Here is an 18,704-nt window from a genome sequence, read left to right as displayed (position 1 = left end):
ATAAAAAATCTGTTTCATTAAGTCTCAATAGAAGCTCGACAAAACGCAATTTACTTGTAATTAGGTATAGATCTAAGATGAGTTTAATATATCAAGAAGTATATTGATCAAACATATCAAGTGGTATCTTTAAAGATATGAAGATTAATCCAAGAAACAAATGTAGAAAAGTTGTTTCATTAAATCTCAATAGAAGTTCGACAGATACTACTATCAAGGTTAAATGAAAAAGCTTGACACAAGCTCGACACAAGCTTGATCTATCGAGAATTACAATTTCAGAATTCCAGATCTGAAATTCGGTCCAAGTTGATGTATGTTTTTAAGATTTATTTTCTCACAACTTTAGACATATATAAGATTTATTTTAAGACCCTTCACACACGGATACAGAGACTAGAAGTTTAATTTTCTCTATGAGAAACTACTACGTTTGTACGCCATAGTGTTTTGTAATCAAGTGCTTCCTGATCTTCATTGTTGATGAAGTGAAGACTCCACCAATAACAATTATTCAATTTACTAGAGTTAGTCACGTACTGGGATTTAAGCAAATGAGTTAGTAACAGATTATAGATTTGTGCATCAAAGGAAAGAAATTAAGCTACTACAAGATTAAGTCCAATTGAGGATTAAAGTGAAGGTTCAATTGTAGGTTGGTATGTTGGGATAGTCCAGGATAGTGGTAAAATTTCTCATACTTGTAACCGCTTGATTATTGATTAGTGAATTCTTAGGATGAAGTTTTTGTCTTGTGAAAGGTTTTTCCCATTTGTCAAAAAATAACCGTGTTAATTTAATTTCTGCTGCATTTAGTTTATTTGGTGATTTGTTGGTGTATCGACAATTTGCATGTAATTTAACCTAATTAATAAACTTGGATAATTGAATTAATTAACCGGGGTCAAGCTATCTTAACTCATTAAATAAAAATATTCACAAATATTGATTGTGATAAATTAATTAATCTTTAATTGCATAGGTGACAACAACCAAATCTCTAATATCAAATTGACATGTACACTCATACTTACCCACCGAACGAAATTTTAGTCCCTAGCTCTCTACCTAGAAAATGTTTTGTCTTCCAACTCGCACACAGCCTACAAAGGCTATGCCACCACTTTATTTATAAGAACTGGCATAGTTCCATATTTCTTTTCTTTTCGGTGTGAGTCTAAATTTTTGAATAAGATTACCATTCTTATCAATGTGGGACCAACCCTTCAAAAGGAATTAACATACCTCCTTATTATTTTTCTAATATGGCACGGAAGAGATTTCTAGTAATGTTTATAATTATTAAAAATATATGTGTGTGAAAAAGTGTGTAAAAATATATATAATGTTGTTTATATACTGAAAACTATTGTTTAAACAACAGTAACAAACTGCCTTTATCCTTTCATTGACTGAATTTTAAGCCATTTAGTTTGAGGGGATGATATAGACATGGGTTAAAGGCGAAATCCCATTATATCATACTGTCCTAGTATTTATTATTATATTATCCTAGTTTCAACTGATAGTCTTACAGTAGTTTGACCCAATACAATAATGCTAGTTTCAGTTAAACCTAGGGGTGGCAATTCGTGTTCACGTGTCGGGTTCGTGTCGTGTCAAGTCATGAGTATTTGACTATATAGGTCAACACTAACCCGACATGTTTATTAAACGGGTCAAGATTCCTCAACCCTAACACGACCCATTTATTAAACGGGTCAGTCGTGTCGACCTGTTTATCAGATTTTATCAAAATAAAAAATAAAAATTAATGAAAAAAAAACAAATAAATATTTTTAATATAAAATTCAAAACTAACGAGTAACTGCATCACAAATAATCATTTAAAATTAAAACATATCCCAATATCACAAATAATCAATCACAATATGTCAAAGAATATAAATCACAACAACTAATAAGTTCATATACCTAGAGTTTGAAGGGTATATTGGTAAAATATCATTTAATTAAACGGGTCAGACGGGTCAAACGGGTTCTATGTGTTCAACACTAACCCAGCCCATTTATTAAACGGGTTAGCTATGTCAACCCGAATATGACACGAACCCGTTAAGCCTCAACCCATAACCTGCTAATTTCGTGTCGTGTCGTGTCGGGTTCGCGAGTCGTGTCAAATTTTGCCACCCCTAGTTAAATCCTTTTATTCTAGGTAAGTACTTGATGGGAAAGGGTCCGACTAGGGGTATATTTAAAATTCGCTTATTTTGTTGAAGTTAAAAAATTTGTGCGAAAAATATTATAAATAAAGGTAAAACTTAGATGAATAGTAAAGTAAAATTTATGAATAATACTAAAAAATAAAATAAAATTTATAAATAGTAATAAAAATAAATTAAATAATATAATAAATTGACAAAAATAAGTATTGTCAAATACAGTAAGTGTACGTTTGGTAAACGTTGAAAGAATCAAAGTCCTTCACCGTTTGTTTGTTTTCGCCCTATTATCTAATTCATTTTCTAAAAGAGAAATGAAACAAAAGCACGGGTTCTCGAGAATGGAGGGTTTATCCACGACAAAAGCATGGGTTCTCGAGAATCATGTTTTTGTTACATAGTGATAGAGCTTTGGAGTTTCTGTAACTTTTCTTCTCATTCCCATTCACACAGGTGTTTTTTTTTAATTTTTAGATGGCCATTCACACAGGTTGACTCTTATATTTTAACAAAATAACATATTATATAATCACTAAACAATATTTTATTTGAACTTGAAATTATGGTTTGCGTCATAGTTGTAGGGTAACGTCAAAAATGTTTCCGTTTACTTGTAAGTCCATTCCTTATTAGAGCATTTGCAGCAGTGGAGCTAAAGAGCTATATAGCTATTTTAGCTCCACCAAAAAAAGCGTCGTGATGAAATTTAAATCTATATTTTTTTTTAATTCTTCTGCACATCTATCTATAGATGTGCACTGTTCATGAGAGCTAAAAAAAAGTAATTTTTTATTTTGTGTTCACATTACCTTTTTTATTGTGGTGTTTTTATTGTAGTGAGATGTATTATTTTATTGTGGTAGATATATTATTTTATTGTGATGTTTATATTATTTTATTGTGTTGAAAGCTAAAATAGATCCACTGCTGCAGCATGTGTGTAGGTAAAATAGATAAAGTAACTTTTAGTGGAGCTAAATTGCTAAATTTTTAGCTCCACTGCTGTGGATGCTCTTAGAAAATTGATTCCAAATTGGCTGCCATTCCCGAACTTCGTGGACAGACAAGATAATCGTACGAGTTTCTAGTTAAAAAATGAGGAGAGTTGTTAGGTTGTGAAACAAAAGCTAAAACATTAAGAAGGTTTTAATATAATTTTGAAAGCCGGGCTCTTTATAGAACTGAAAAAAAAAAAAATTCAAAATTTTTAAAGTTCGGCCGGGATTCAATTGAGATCGAATAGGTCATAATTAATTTAAAAATTAATTAAATATAAATAAATATATTATATTAGTAAAAATAAAAAAAGGTGTATTTTTCATAATATAATTTTCATAAAACAAATAAGAAATATTAAATTCTAAACCTCTTAAACCTACTTCCTACTGTGACAGTAGTGGTACAGTGCTACTGTAATACACGTATTTCAACCGAGCTAAAAACTAAATATAATAAATTAAATTAAAAGAAAGAGATTTGACCGGTAAACTATAAACAAATCATGTACAGGGGTATACAGTGGCGAGAAGATAGACTTGACTGGTCATTGGCGTTATTTAGTAGGCTATAAATGCCTTTACCAAACAGAAAAAGGCTTCATCAACCCAAATATAATAAATTAAATTAAAAGAAAGATATTTTTTTTTGAAGTGAAAAGAAAGAGATTTGACTGGTACACTATAAACAAATTATGTGGCCAAAACAGCGGCTAGTACATGGGTATACAGTGGCAGGAAGATAAGACCTGATTGGCGTTATTGACTAGGCTATAAACGCCTTTACCAAACAGAGAAAGACATCTTCGATCATCAACCCAAAGAAATCTCAGCAAAAGAAAAGAGAACACAAAAGTCCGGGAGAAAGAGTGCCGGTATCATGAGGATTTATTCAAAAAAAACTTCTTTCTATTTCTTACTTTTTTATATCTTAATTACGTTCCCATTTGCACTTGAAATTTCCAGGTCAAGTCAATTAGAAAATTGCAGAATATACGCACTTTTATATATTTATTACGATTTTATTTTGCTACAATTTTGTGAAGTTGGATATTTTTTTGAATGTTTACACTATCATGTTGAATTGGCTGTGTGGACTTTGGAATATATATTAACAGTTCATCGGTTGGTAAGAAAAACAATACAATACTATTATTTAGTGAAATACCTGAGGAAGGGACTATCTTCAATTGTTTACTACTAGCTAGTAATTACTTACTAATCAAGAGAACGACAAGAGTTTCCTGTGCATTTCTTGGAAGTTTCCTTTGCATTACTTGGAAACTTCATCTGCACACCTTAAAAATCCAATTTTCAGCGACACTTCCCCTTCTCCAAATCCTGGTCTATCCTGCTCCGACCTGAAAAATGCCTTCATAACTACTCAAGTTTTCCAGGTTAGATTCTGTCTCTCTCTCTCAACAAAAAAAAAAAAGTTAGATTCTGTCATATAAGTTCTCATTCTCTTATTTCTGCGGGGGGATACTTCTTTAGAGAACTATTTAATAATATTGTTGTTTTCATTTTTTGGGGTTCATTTTACCAATTAAATTATGCTTAAAGTCTTGCAATTCTTATTGAGATAGGTATAATTAATTTTATAAAAATCTTTGCTTCTTGATCTTTCTATGGTTTCTTACCATATATAAATAAACCCCATACAATACACCAGATAGTTTAATATAATATGATTTTTTAAGTTTTTTGTTTAAATATTTCTTTTTGACTGAAAAAGGTGGAATGGGTATATTATGGTGAAAAAAAAAAGTACAAAAGTATGAGAATGGGTCCTGAAGCCAGTCAGAGCTACATCACTAGCCTAGCAACAGAGCGAAAAGGAAACATTTTTAAAAGCCACATGTAGCCTTTTTCTTTTTCCTTTTTAAAAGCCACATGTAGCCTTTGGGTGCCTAGTGCGGAGAAATTGCATTTAGAGGAAATGGAAATGGGAAAATATTGTCTAATCTGTTTCACATTATTTGCAGGGATCAAAATTTCACTGGCATATTTAGTTGGGGTCTATAGTTCAGTGACTGATTATTTGTTTTGGACATTTGCGTTGTCATTAATTCATACAATATATAGTTATGAGTAGTAACCGGGGGAGTAGTCCGCAACAGAATGGTGAAAGGTTAGTTTCTTAATTTTATGTTTAATTTACTCACCCCACAGATGGTAGATAAGAATAAAACACTAACTTATAATTTTATGTTTGCCACATTTTTGTGTCAGAATGAATGGGGAACCTGATATTGAAGACTCAGGGAACACGAATGGACTAAAAGGAAGAACTAAAACGATAATTCTTGGCCATGTATGGAATTATGTCTTCCTATTCTCTTGTGTGATTGCAGCAATTGTGGATCCTCTATTCTTTTACATCCCTGTGATCAATGATAGTAAAAGGTGCCTTTTGTTGGAAAAAGAGTTGTGGACCGCCGTTTTTGTTTTTCGGATGGTCACCGATGTCATTTACCTTGTTCATATTGCTTTGCGGTCGTGGAAGGACTTCAAGATGTGTGTAAAAACTAGGTCAAATATTTTTTGTTCTAATACTAACGTTTGTGCAAGTGTTCGCAGATGCTTCGCCTTCCTAATCGACGTTTTTGTTGTTCTTCCCATCCCACAGGTAAGAGCAGCTTTCTTCAACTATATTTGTTTTTCTATGGCCACAACAATATTCCACCACATTTTCACTACATAATTGCATTGAGTTGAGTTGTTTCTTCTGTTGCTTGTCACTAGTACCCAAAAGCCAAAGATTTTTTCTTTTTCAATGAGTTGTCTACCACTATGGTCTATGCATTGACAGACATTACCCTTTCCCATGTGAAAAGTTGGACATGTGGCTACGTCTTGGCCTTTCATTTTGGTTTGTAATTTTTTTAAAACTTTTTTAAAAAAATAAAAAATTTGAATGGCACATCATAACAACATACTACAAACCCATCAATTTCCACTATATTTTAATTTATTTACTACTTTTGTACTGTCAATATAATTGGAGATTAACAAATGCTTAAAACATTGTATATATTTATAATGAGTGTATAATGTTGTAAGTATTTATTTAATTTACAATATAAATCTTACCTTGATAGTATATTGTAAATAAATAAGTTTTCTTTATTATTATTATTATTAACAATTGATAATACTGTGTTGATTTTTGAACACTATAATAGAAGTTGTGATATGAAAAATACATTTGAAAGATAGTCTGTATATTTATTTGGTTTATTTTAGTCAGATTTTATATTTATACTAATTTCATATATTAATTTATATTTTATATAATTATTAAATTAATTATGACATCATTACGGTTTGACATCGGATGAATTTCGGTCCAATCTCAAAAATCTTGAACTTCTTTCTTTTACGGTTCGATGAACGGTTCAGGTTTCAAAGCCATAATAGAATTGTGAGATCTTATAATCCTAGATTGCAATCCATATTGCTCTAAAGTCTAAATTCGTTCATCTAAGATAATCATATATAGTTGAATTGTGTCACATTGTAGAATTGCATAGGATCATGATCTGACGGTGATTATAGCCGATGCTGTCCCACAAGCTCATTTCTACACTGTTTCTCAAAATGGGCTTGTGTCCAAATTGATAACTCGTACAGAATTAAGGGGACTAAAGTCACTAAACTGTAGTTTTACATTTTCTTTAAATTAGTTTTTGTCTTTCTTTTAAAAAAAAAAAGTATATTTCCAAATTCTTTTTCTCCTGCTTGACTAGATTTTATCCGTTGAAACTAAACTCCTTGCAATCTATTCAGGTGGTATTTCCATTCATTTTTAAAGAAATGAGAAGCACGAGACCGTCAGAAATAATAAAGTCACTGAACACCCTTGTTCTCTTTCAATATGTGCCTAGAATTCGTCAGATCTACCTATCCTGGAAGAACCTTCCGAGAAATGCTGGCAAACTTGATGGATGGATTAAAGCTTTATTCAATTTCTTTCTGTTCATCCTTGCCAGTCACGTAAGTTTCTTGAGGTACTGAGTTCATTTTTATTAAGGGTGAATTATAAAATTTCTCAGTGTTATTAGGCCTACTAATTATAGAACTCATCAAGCCTCAAGAGATATGCACACTAACTTTTTGTTGTAGTGTAACGTTAAGAGAATGAGAGTTAACACAATTTAGACCTCCATTTTACTGTTATAGTCAATTTCATGCTAACTATAGATGTAAGCCCAATTGTTTAAGTAATTAGCCAATTGACATTATCATGGATATAAACACGGTTGCAAAATCCAAATAAACTATCACACACACACAAGAACACCGAAGTGTTTATGAAGAGAAAAAAAATCAAGAACCAAGTGAAAAAAAAAAAAAAAAAAAAAACTGTTTAGGGCCTATAGCACAAAACTATCCACTAAATAAGAATAGTTGTAGTACACATCACTTACAAAACCAACCAAACTATGTGACTATATACTTGAGCCTTCTGCGCTCCGCCAAGCAATGGATTCTTTGAATCTTTTCTTCTTGGTAGTCTCCAAATCCACAAATTGAGCCACCAATTGCAAACCAAGTCTCCTTGGTCATTCCAAGGACGTCTTTCGGATATTTTATTCCTCAACACCAACAACACTCAAGACCACTTAAGGTTTTGAGAAGAATATAAATACTAACTTGATGAATGGTTGTTTTTAGATGCGTGCCTATCACCACAACAATAGGAAAAATATAATAAAACTACAAACTGGATTTAAAGACTTTTAATAACATGTTCGTCTTTCAGGTAATCGGAGCCTTTTGGTACTTTTTTTCTATTCAACGAGAGACAGCTTGCTGGCACTCGGTCTGTGGAAATCTAAGTGAATGTGGAAATTCTTTTAGTTGTGCTAACCCTGACAGTTCAGTAAATTCCACATTCCTGGATGATCGTTGCCCAATACATACACCAAATCCAACAAAATTTGATTTTGGAATATTTCTTGAAGCCCTTCAGTCTGGTATTGTGCAATCCTCAAATCTTCCACAAAAATTCTTTTACTGTTTCTGGTGGGGACTACGAAATCTAAGGTTTGCATATATTACACTCTTTAATTTTTCGATCAGTTTGTATTAGACTTCTCCATGTTACATATATACTGTGCGTTGATTAATATCAAATCATACCATTCTTTGGTTTCTAACCCTTTTATTTTGTTGGAAAGCGAGAGTTCTAACGCAACTTCATTTTAAGTAGTGTATGTTGTCCTACGCATTTCATTTTGAAGTAGGTTTTAAACAAGTCTCATATACTTTTGATTTAGTATTATTGGCTTGTGAAGTTTAAGAAATAACAAAAATGATCATGTTTGTCAATTGTGATAGAATGGAAATTCAGCATGTGCATCCACGAGGCTAATTTTTATTTTATTTTTAAAAATCATTTGCAATTAAAATGTATTAGAAAAATATTTAAAATAAAATTTAATAATTTATTCTTAAATAAATTGTAATTTAAAAAAATTAAAAACTTAGAGCACTTGTATTAATGTTTGTATAATAGAATTTCACCTATATCAGTCTATGCAAAATTTTGTAAAATTATAAGATTACTACAGTAAGTGTGTAAATTTACTTTAACGCTATTTATTTTGCATTTAAATTTTTATTCTTTTATTACGTGTCTCGATGAAGAATGAAGTGAGTATACGGTAGTTGTTATGTGTGAAAGAAAGAAAAACAATTAAAAAAAATCAAGAAAAATTAATATTTTAATGAAATGTAATGTAAAATAGATAATCCGATATATTGTGTTTTAAAAAGTGAGTATGTAAAATACAAAAAATAAGTTCTTATGTTAAAATAAGCAAAAAAAAAAAAAAAATTACAGGAACTAATGCGAATGCTCTTATAATTGGTTGAAATTTTTGCTGATGAATCTATTAAATTATTTCAATCTGTCATTAGGATGGGAATGTGATCAACAGGATTAGTCTCTTGGCTTTTGGTTCTGATTTTTAGCTTTTGTAAGTCCCATGTATATATAGGGACCACCTTTATGGGAGAAGAAGCTATATGCAATAGGCTAAGACCATTATTAACCAGTGATCTTGAGTTTTGTTTCCTTACCATACTTTAAAATGCTTTTGCGTTCTTTCTTCATGTTGAAGATTGCTTTAGTTTGTAATTAGCTCTGCAATTGTGTGCATAAACTACATGTAGTAGTTCTAAATAGAACGACCTGTAGCTTAGTAGTATTCATAATTTGGTTAGTTTGCTAATACTGTAGCTGCCACGTGTATAGAAGCTATAGGTTGTATAGTTAGTTTCTGTTACAGTTTTACCCTCCTCTGTATCTAGTATATAAAGAACAGAGGAAGCTAATTATCAATACAAGAAATTCATTTCGCATTTCCTGCTTCTTGCTCTACATTTCTCTTCTGTGTGTTGTGCAAATCCTCCATTGTAGAAGCTTAGGTTCGTGGAAGAATTTCAACACTTCATATATCTCCCAAGTATGTTCTTCGTCTTATTAATTAACTTATAACTTATTATTTACTGATAAAGTTTGTACTATTCTATATTCTTATTACTTTTTTTTTTTTTTTTTTTTTGGAGAAAATTCTATTCTTATTACTTTATATATATTCTAGTTAAAATTCTAAGGTTAATATGTTTGCCCAATTTTTGCAGTTCTTTTGGTCAAGGTCTTCAAACAAGCAGCTATCTCTGGGAAAGTTGCTTTTCAATTTTTATCTCTATCTTGGGCTTGCTGCTATTTTTATATTTCCTTGAAAATTTGAAGGTAAATAATCAATTCTTTCTTCTCTCCTTTTCTTACTAAAAGAGGTTTGAGATTGTAGTGGTGGCGGGGTGGGGTTGTTGATTGTTAGCTGAATTGAGAGGTGGGACTACTCATCTATGATTATGTGAAGATTAGACCAAAAAATCAGCTTCTAAAAAAAATTATTGCCTCAAGCCTGGTCATGCATTCTTTGAAAGGTTAAAAACAAAATAGGTCTTGATTATTTCACATCTTTTATAGTGTCTACATTATGTATATTTTGAGTAAAATATAGACATTTAATCTGAACGTGTGGACATTGTATAAAGTATTTCACATTCGGTGAAACAATGATTGGGGGTGGAAAAAAGCTGTATTTAGTGCAATTGGCCAAACCTACCTCATCAACTTCTAGATAAGTGAGTACTATTGTTTCCCTAGTTTTGTTTCATTCTTCGTTTTTTGTACTAATTAATCTTGGTACCCTCTTCTTGATCATGCTTTTGTTGAAACATCAGATCCAATTTAAGTTGTTGGACAGCCAAGAAAATGTATATTTAGATTTTGAGATCAATCTCAGTTTCTATGTTCCCCTCAAAATGAAAAACAGCATTTCACTCTACAGTTCCCTTATATGGTCGAGGAGTTGAAACCAAAGCACCCATAATTTCATTCATTCATTCATTCTTCTTCTGCCCTTTTCCCTTTTTTATTTTCCCGGTGAAAATAGAGAATGATTATTGAATTACAAGTACGACCTAGGATTAGGCTTAATTTTAGGGCAACTAATATATATAGACATATGCCAGATATAAATTTAACTTACTAGTGGAACTGGAACAGACTTATATACGGTTGGCAATTGAAAGCTCAGACCAGAACGGCAAGACATCCAAGGAGGAACATAAAAAAAGGAAGAGGAAAGAGAAGAAAAAATTGAAAGAGGAAAGAGAAGGAAAAAATGGAAGTGGAAAGAGCATTTGGAAAGTGGGGAAGCGGCTTCTATGTTTCAAACCAGGCTTGCGCTGCAAGAAAGAAAAGTCTTCCCAGTCTAAAGGTACAAGCGATGGGGACGAGAGTTTATCGAGTTCATCAGCTATATAAGTCAATTACACCACTGCTCGTTCAAGCTGAGACCTATGTACCATGTTGAGTGTGGACTACGGAATAATTTTTCAACTGGACCTTGATCATTTAATGTACACTAGAAATCGGAAAATAACATTCTCTTAATCTATTTGAGTGTTGAAATATGTATAACAATTATTTGCTTTTCTTTCCACCCATACGATGGATTTCACTGAAAATGTGACTTTTCATTATGTTGTTAATTTGTTATCTACAACTTCAGTCCCAGTTTCCTTAGCTACTACCAAGAAGAGCAGTTGAATGTGAAGACTACGCTTATGAGTTGTCTCCCATACATATGCTTCACTTCTTGGAAGTTTTATTTATTTATTATTTGGGTTTCTGTTTCTTTGAATATTAATACTTCAATTTTTTTTCTCAAGTTTTCATCCCTGATGTTTTACATGAAGTTCATTGTTTGTTCCAAAACTTAAAAAAAAAAAAAAAAAAAATCCCTAAACTTTGTGAAATGGGAAAGAAAAAAGAACTTCAATCTAGTGGCGGCTGTAGGATTATTTTTAGAGGGTTAATAATAAACATAAATTATACAAAATTTAAAACAAAAAAGAATTTGAATATATGATATTACCAAAAAATTAAAAAAACAAAAAAAAATTGAAACACATAAAATTTTATAATTGCTTTTTACAATGTTTCATATTTTGAAATAATATATGATATCTCTATTATCAATCTTATGAGTTACATCTCTTTTACAATCAAATAATCATTCAACTATTGATCTCCTATTTGATATTTATATTATAAATTTGGTAAAATCTAAACGAGCTTTTTCTAAAATTTAAGATTAATAAATTTCTACTTTTGTTGTCGGGCTTAGTATTTTTTTCCCAGATTTTTTTATCAAATTGGTTTGTTATTGGACTTTTTTGTGTTTAGAAATACCAAAATATTTGTTAAGATAATCATAGTAAAACTTATTTCAGCTGGGCTTAAAAAAATCTAATATCAGGGTGTTCAAATTTTATTTAAAGGGGGTCAAAACAAAAACAATATTAAAAAAGTATTATATATAGTGTTTTTTTGGGCCAGGGGTTCATTTGAACCACTGGGCTCCAAGTGGAGCTGCCTATGTTTCAATCTTTTTTCAATAGTTTATGAGTGGAAAAAGATATTTTTAAAGTTTAAGGACAGAAAGCAAAACATTTTTAAAAATTTAAGAACGAAAAAAAAGTTTTATGCAAAATTTTGAGAATAAAACAATATTTTAGTCTTTTTTAAAGAAGAGAAAAAAATAATAAAAAATATGCAATTTGATCAAAATTTGATATTTATACTAATAATATAAAGAATATGTAATTCAAAGGTTAGATTTTCAAAATATATAATCATTAATTTTTTAGTAAGTTTTTAAAGGGTTTTTCTTCAAATTAGTTTGGAGAAAAACTTTATCCTTATATATTTTTAGCTGCTCTAATGGCTAATGACTTGAAGAATATATAGTTTGAATATATTGTTTCTAAAATCAATGACACGGCTTCTAAGTTACATGCAGCATTGCGCTGCAAGAAATGAATTAAAAACAAGAAATTGTAAGGGAAGTCTTCCCAGTCCAGTATGAGCGATAACGGGGACAGGGAATTGCCAAGTTAAAAATTGCTTGTTCAAGTTATATACGTAACATGCATCATAATTAAGGACTATGGAATTCTCAATTGGATCTTGATTATTTAATGAAGGCTAGAAAGTTAGAAATACAAAATAAAAATTCATTTTCCTAGACTCTATTGGCCCATACAAAACTTACAAGCTTACAGCCTTCAATTATTTGGTTGATTCATGAATGACAAACCTGTGGTACAACCGGAACCTCCAACTGATATCAAGAATATCTTAGATATTTTGTTTGTAACGATAAGTCTGGCAAGTACTATGACTTTAGTTTCTTCATTAATTTATGTTTAGATCTACTTTAATATCTTTAGTGCAGTAAAATCGAGAGAATAAGGTTTTGCAACCTTTTTGTACAAGTGCTCTCTCTCACTTGTTTTAGTCAATCCTATACTATTTTAAGACACCCATATAATGGCACAATGTGACAAAATTAGACTAAAGGACTACATTTAATAAAAGTAAAAATTATAGGACTAAAATGAATAAATAAGAAATTACAAGACTTGATTGAATTTTGAATAAAGTTAGAGGGAACAATTTGTAATTTATATCATTATAATTAATTATTATTTTACTTTGTATTATTATAGATATACATCAATCATGAAATGCCAAGAGGAAAAGAGATGGAATCAACATGTTAATTACTACTCATTGTTTAGAATGATTTAAATTTTGTGTGATCTGGGTGTTAACTTGTGTGAATTTACACATAATCTATTCAAATAATCTTAACACAATTTGCTCAATCCAGATTTATGGTCTGTTTGGATTGAAGGAGAGGGAGGGAGAGTAAATTAAAGTAAAGTAAATTTAGCACAAAATTAGTTTATTTTTAACCAACACTACTCTACTCCCTACTCTCCCTCCATCCAAACAAGCCATTAGGAGCAATATATGGATAAGTATGTGTCTATATATATATATATATATATATATATATATATATATATATATATAATTTTTGTTGATATTGAAATTTGAAATCAATGGTTTAATTTTAAACTTATAAAAAGTTAAAAGTTAAATTTTCAAAAATTTGTAAATTAGCATACAACTATATATCAAATATAACAATTCCTAAAAAAAAATGGTAATATAACAAGCTTTAAAACCGGGTGATTTTAGTCTTTATGAACTTGTTCCTTAATTTAGAGTCTACAATGGAGTTTAAGGCCTAATAAACTTGTCAATCTATCCTCCTTGCACCAAGAAATTGTTTGAAATCATCTGTTGTTGTCTCTTAAATATGTAGAACACTACAGTGCATTTTACCAGACCGTTGTCGCATTTTCTATCATATCTCAGACACGAAAGTTTTAACCTCGCTGATTTTTATTTTAATCTTTTGAAAAAAAGGGGATTAAGATTTTATTATTCAAATTTTTTTTCAATATTGCATATCAGTTGAGGTTGAATGTGCGTAACGATATTTTATCGTAAAACTAGTTTCAGACAAATTTGCATTCTTAAAATTGATGTTGCATGCACAGTACAAATTATGTTGTTAATTAAACCTGCAGTTTTGTTTTCGTAAGATGCTATAGAGAGATTTCATGCACGTTTGGATAGCGCGTTTTGCACTATCCATGCGTCTGCGTTTCACATTCTGTGGGTTCATGAGTACTGTTTATGGGACCCATAACTTGGAAAAAAATGCAAGTTTAACTTTAAAATTAAGTTCCACGGAACTATTCACATATTTAAAAATTATTTTGTTACAGTGTTCAGTTTTCAACAATAACAGTATCCAAACAGATGAACTTTTTTGTTGTATTTATGAAAATGCACCAAAAGGCATATTTCGACCACAGTATGTATCTTTGTGATGGCCGAAATACTTCCGTAGAAAATAGTTAAAATAAATTAACCAAAATACTATTAAAAAATGTAGAATTTTGATTAATACAAAATTTTTACTATTCTTACAACTCAAGAATAAAAATTCGAGGAAGAAGAAGTTTTATTTATTTTTTATTTATTAAGATCTCAAGTCTTGATTATTCCACTGGTTGTTAAAATTTGTTTTCTTTTTTTAGAAGAGTTAAAATTTGATTTGGTTGGCGGTTATCTCATTATTAGCTAATTTTGTTAGCTTTTGGTTGAAACACAGTCGTAGATTTTTCAAATGATAAAAATCAATGGCCAACTAAATGTCAAATTTCTTAAGTCTAGCACTATTTCCTTGAGTTTACACTTTGACATTGCATCATTGATTATTGTATGTCACATGCTCACATATGATGTTTATCCTTACAAGAAAAGTGGGCTATGGTGACGAAACATTTCGTCACCATATGTCCTTATTTCGTCGCTAAAGACATATGGTGGCGAAATCTCATTCGTCACCTAAGCCCCGTCACAGAATGTCCTGGTGAAGAAAATTATGTCCTCATCACCAAAGACATATGGGTCATACTCACATATGATGCTTATATAATATCAAAATTCCATAAAGCTTATCAATATTGTTTTTATGAAAATTCAACACAGCTCAACTTTCCATAGCAATATATTTGTGATGGTTATTATCATTCAATGGAGATTAATTAAAATGATCCATTTATAAAATAATAATAAAAAATGATAAATTACGAAGTTAGTCTCAATTTACTTCCTAACCTTTCACCAGTTACTTCATATAAAATTTATTGAAAAAAATATCAAATGTTGAGAAATCATAGATCCCACCAACTATTTTATTCGACTAGTTGCATATGTGTTAAAAACTTAAAATTTGATTTGGGTTGGTTGATGGTTATCTCATTATTAGCTCATGTTATCTTTTTGTTGAAACAGAGGCATGAAATTTTCTAATGATCAAAATCAAAGTTCAACTATAAATTTCAAAATTCTAGCACCATTTTTCCTTGAGTTGACACACTTGACATCACATCTTTGTAAGTTACATACGATACTTATTATCAAAATTCCATAAAGCTTATCAGTATTTCTTTTATGAAAATTCACCATAGCTCAACTTTTCATAGCAATATATTTGTGATGGTTATTATCATTCAATGGAGATTGAAATGATCCATTTATAAAAAAAAAAAAAAAAAAAAAGGTAAATTACACTCATCCTTTACATCATATCTCAATTTAGTCTTTAATCTTTAACTAATTACTTTTTATAAAAAGTTTTGAAAAAATATCAAATATTGAGAAACTATATATAGCCTTCAAGCCATGATCCCACCAACCATTTTTTTGGACTGGTTGCATGTGTCAAAATTTGATTTGGGTGATTATAAAAAAAAAAAAATTGATTGATTTGGGTTGATTGGCAGTTATCTCATTATCAGCTTATGATAACTTTTTGTTGAAATGGTGATCTGGACTTTTTGTTGAAAATAGAGGTGTGAAGTTTTCTAATCAACACATTTAAAATATATTAGGGAATAAATTGACATATAACTTAAAAGTTATGGACCAAATACGTAGTTTACCTAATTTTTATTTAAATGAACCTTACAATAAATCATTCTTAATGAGCATCTTACGATGCCCGATAACATTTTCTAATCAATATATATATAAAAGCAGAGACCTCATGCAGAAATGCATGAGGTTCTGCCATGTGGCGTTTTGTATGAGTACTTTTTCCTTTAATTTTTCACCTCCCACCTTCTTATCAATGATTAGTTTAAGCCATAAATGCAGAAAATTAAAAGATTTGGTTCTACTCCCTTTTTCAACTTCTTGAATTCTTCCACTTTTAATTTCATTAATTTAAAAAATAAAAAGTTTTCTCCATTCAATGTTAGTTTTCATGTTCTTTTATATATACCAGTTTCACAAAATATCAAAAGGCCAAAAGAAAAATAAGACTAGAGAGATAGAGAGACAAAAGCTGTGTTTGGATACGCTGCGTTTGTGTTTTGCTGAGAATTTTCTGCGTTTTTTTTTCTTTTCAACGTGCATGAACAGTAACCGGTACTGTTCATGCACGGTATTTTACTGTGCGGGAGACCAATTTTACTGTTCACGCACTGTTTACGCACTGTTCATGGGACCCACAAGCACTTTATTTAGAAAAAAATATTAAAAATGGGTCCCACAATACTATTCACACATTTAAAAATTATTTTGCTACAGTGTTTTCAGTTTTCAGCAATAAGCTCTATCCAAACGGAGCCAAAGAGTGAGAAATTAGTGTCAACAAGAGCATGAAATTGGCTTTGGCTTCAAGTGCATATGATCTAAACTTCTTAACAACACTATCAAAGCTTGATACAATGCTTTAACAACATATGGGGTTTCTAAAAGGTATGTGTTTTTTGTCTTTATTTATATTTTGGAAAGTGTTTAATCTTTGTAATTGATTAAGGTACTTAGATGTAAATAAAATTAAACTCTTGGCATAGTATAAGTTTATGAAATAGTATATGTTTATATTTTCATGTTCAATTATTATTTTATTTTTAATCTCTTGGCATGTATATTTAGTTTTGCGAATTAGAAATTATAAACCTTAAAAATACTTCTAAGAAAAAGAAAAGGAAATAATAGAAAATTTTATATTGGAAACGGTCAAATGTAAGAACTAAATATACAAGTACACCTGATCAAACAAAAAAGGGCATATAGTGTCATTTTTAGAGTCTAATCAATTATGGTTACTTATGGATTTATTGTGTTACAATTTTTTTCATTCATTATTTTAGTGACGTATAATACATAATCGAAATTAATTTCACAAACATTAAACACATATTAGTGTTATAAAATAACTAATAACGAACACGCGCATCGCGCGGGACATCCGCTAGTTTAAATCAATGACTAATTACATGTTAAAAATATAAAGTCTTGCAACATTTCCTTGAGTTGACACTGGGCATTTGACATTGCATCATTGATTATTGCATGTACGTCACATATGATGCTTATTATCAAAATTCCATAAAGCTTATTAATATTGTTTTGGGAAAATTCTAGATAACAGCCCTGAGATTTTGGGTAATGCTAAACACATCTAAGATAATTAAAAAGCAACCATTTTAGTCCTTAAAGACAAACACCCTTTACAAGCCGATTGTTCACTCCATATAAAACAAAATCTGCATAGTTGTTGTTGTTGTTGTTGTTTTTTTGTTTTTTTTTTTAAGGACCGCATGTTCAGAAATTGTACCCACACCATCTGTTCATGCAGCCCAAAACACCAGAAAATTCTTAGGTACTCTTGGAGTACGAAGAAATAGTGTTCTCTTCACTCACATTCATAGTGGATCCCATCATAAATTTAATGAGTAAACCCTACTATAAAGGTGAGAGGAGGAAGCATCATTCTCTGTGCTCCGAGAATACCTAAGAAATACTCCAAAACACCATCTGTTCTCGCCTGCCCAAAATCATCACATTTTAGTCCAACACGTTTACATCAATTTTTGCTCTTTTCAAGAGCAACAAAAGCTCTTAATATAAACGAAAAGAAAGTAACCCAAGTCATGCTTTGCTTAATGGCCTTTTTAGTCATCGTCAGAGTTAGAATTTGGACTTTCACTCAAAAAAAAAAAAATTTGGACTGTGCAAAGAGAAAGAGGGCTTTTGTTCAAGTTTTAATCTGAAAAGAGGTACAAATTAGTTCTTGATATCAAAACATAGCTAAAATTCTTGTGATGGAAGAAGTATTAATTACTTGAAAAATAGTAGATTTAGTTTTTGTTCTAGTTTCTTTTGTAGGTTGTACTTTTAGCAACTTTGCTCTTTTGCTTGGTGATTTCAACTCTTTTGGTATGTAATTTTGGATTTTTTTTTTCTCTGAGTTATAGTTTTTGGTATGTAAAGAACTTGATCTTTATGGAAATTAAAGGATAAACACTAAAAAGAAATCCTTGACCTTAATAGATTTTTCTGCATTAATAGTTTTTCTGGTTTTATTCCAATAAACTAATAGTACTACTACTACTCTTATACAAGGTATCTTCTGCATTTTAGGCTAGCGGTAACAAATAAGTGTGGGGTACCCTTTCTGAACATGCAGTCTTGGAAATAAAAAAATAAAAAAAAATAAAAAAA

At 30.4% G+C, this 18,704-nt stretch overlaps 1 protein-coding gene across 2 annotated transcripts; it reads left to right on the top strand.

Annotated features, from left to right (window-relative positions):
- Positions 1–3,932: 3,932 nt before the first annotated feature.
- LOC142621350 (cyclic nucleotide-gated ion channel 1-like) lies at positions 3,933–11,430 on the top strand. 2 transcript variants are annotated; one of them, XM_075794672.1, is made up of 8 exons: positions 3,933–4,575; positions 5,164–5,309; positions 5,411–5,807; positions 6,968–7,174; positions 7,944–8,227; positions 9,614–9,651; positions 9,830–9,941; positions 10,764–11,430. In XM_075794672.1, exons 2-7 carry the CDS (start codon positions 5,266–5,268, stop codon positions 9,937–9,939), a joined length of 1,080 nt encoding a protein of 359 aa, XP_075650787.1. In that variant the 5' UTR covers positions 3,933–4,575; positions 5,164–5,265; the 3' UTR covers positions 9,940–9,941; positions 10,764–11,430. The 2 variants fall into 2 exon arrangements, with proteins under 2 accessions (XP_075650787.1, XP_075650786.1); XM_075794671.1 differs by lacking the exon at positions 9,614–9,651 and having other exon boundaries at positions 3,940–4,575.
- The last annotated feature ends 7,274 nt before the right edge of the window (positions 11,431–18,704 follow it).

Source organism: Castanea sativa, chromosome 12, assembly GCF_040712315.1.
Source record: "Castanea sativa cultivar Marrone di Chiusa Pesio chromosome 12, ASM4071231v1".
NCBI lineage: Eukaryota > Viridiplantae > Streptophyta > Magnoliopsida > Fagales > Fagaceae > Castanea > Castanea sativa.
The sequence above is the reverse complement of the archived record's forward strand: the minus strand, read 5'-3'. Positions and strand labels throughout refer to the sequence as shown.

Coding starts and splice junctions, on each gene's coding strand:
- LOC142621350 (XM_075794671.1), top strand. CDS start 5,266: ATGAGTAGTAACCGGGGGAGTAGTCCGCAACAGAATGGTGAAAG. Junction 5,310..5,410: donor CCGCAACAGAATGGTGAAAG/GTTAGTTTCTTA, acceptor TTTTTGTGTCAG/AATGAATGGGGAACCTGATA. Junction 7,175..7,943: donor TGTTCATCCTTGCCAGTCAC/GTAAGTTTCTTG, acceptor TTCGTCTTTCAG/GTAATCGGAGCCTTTTGGTA.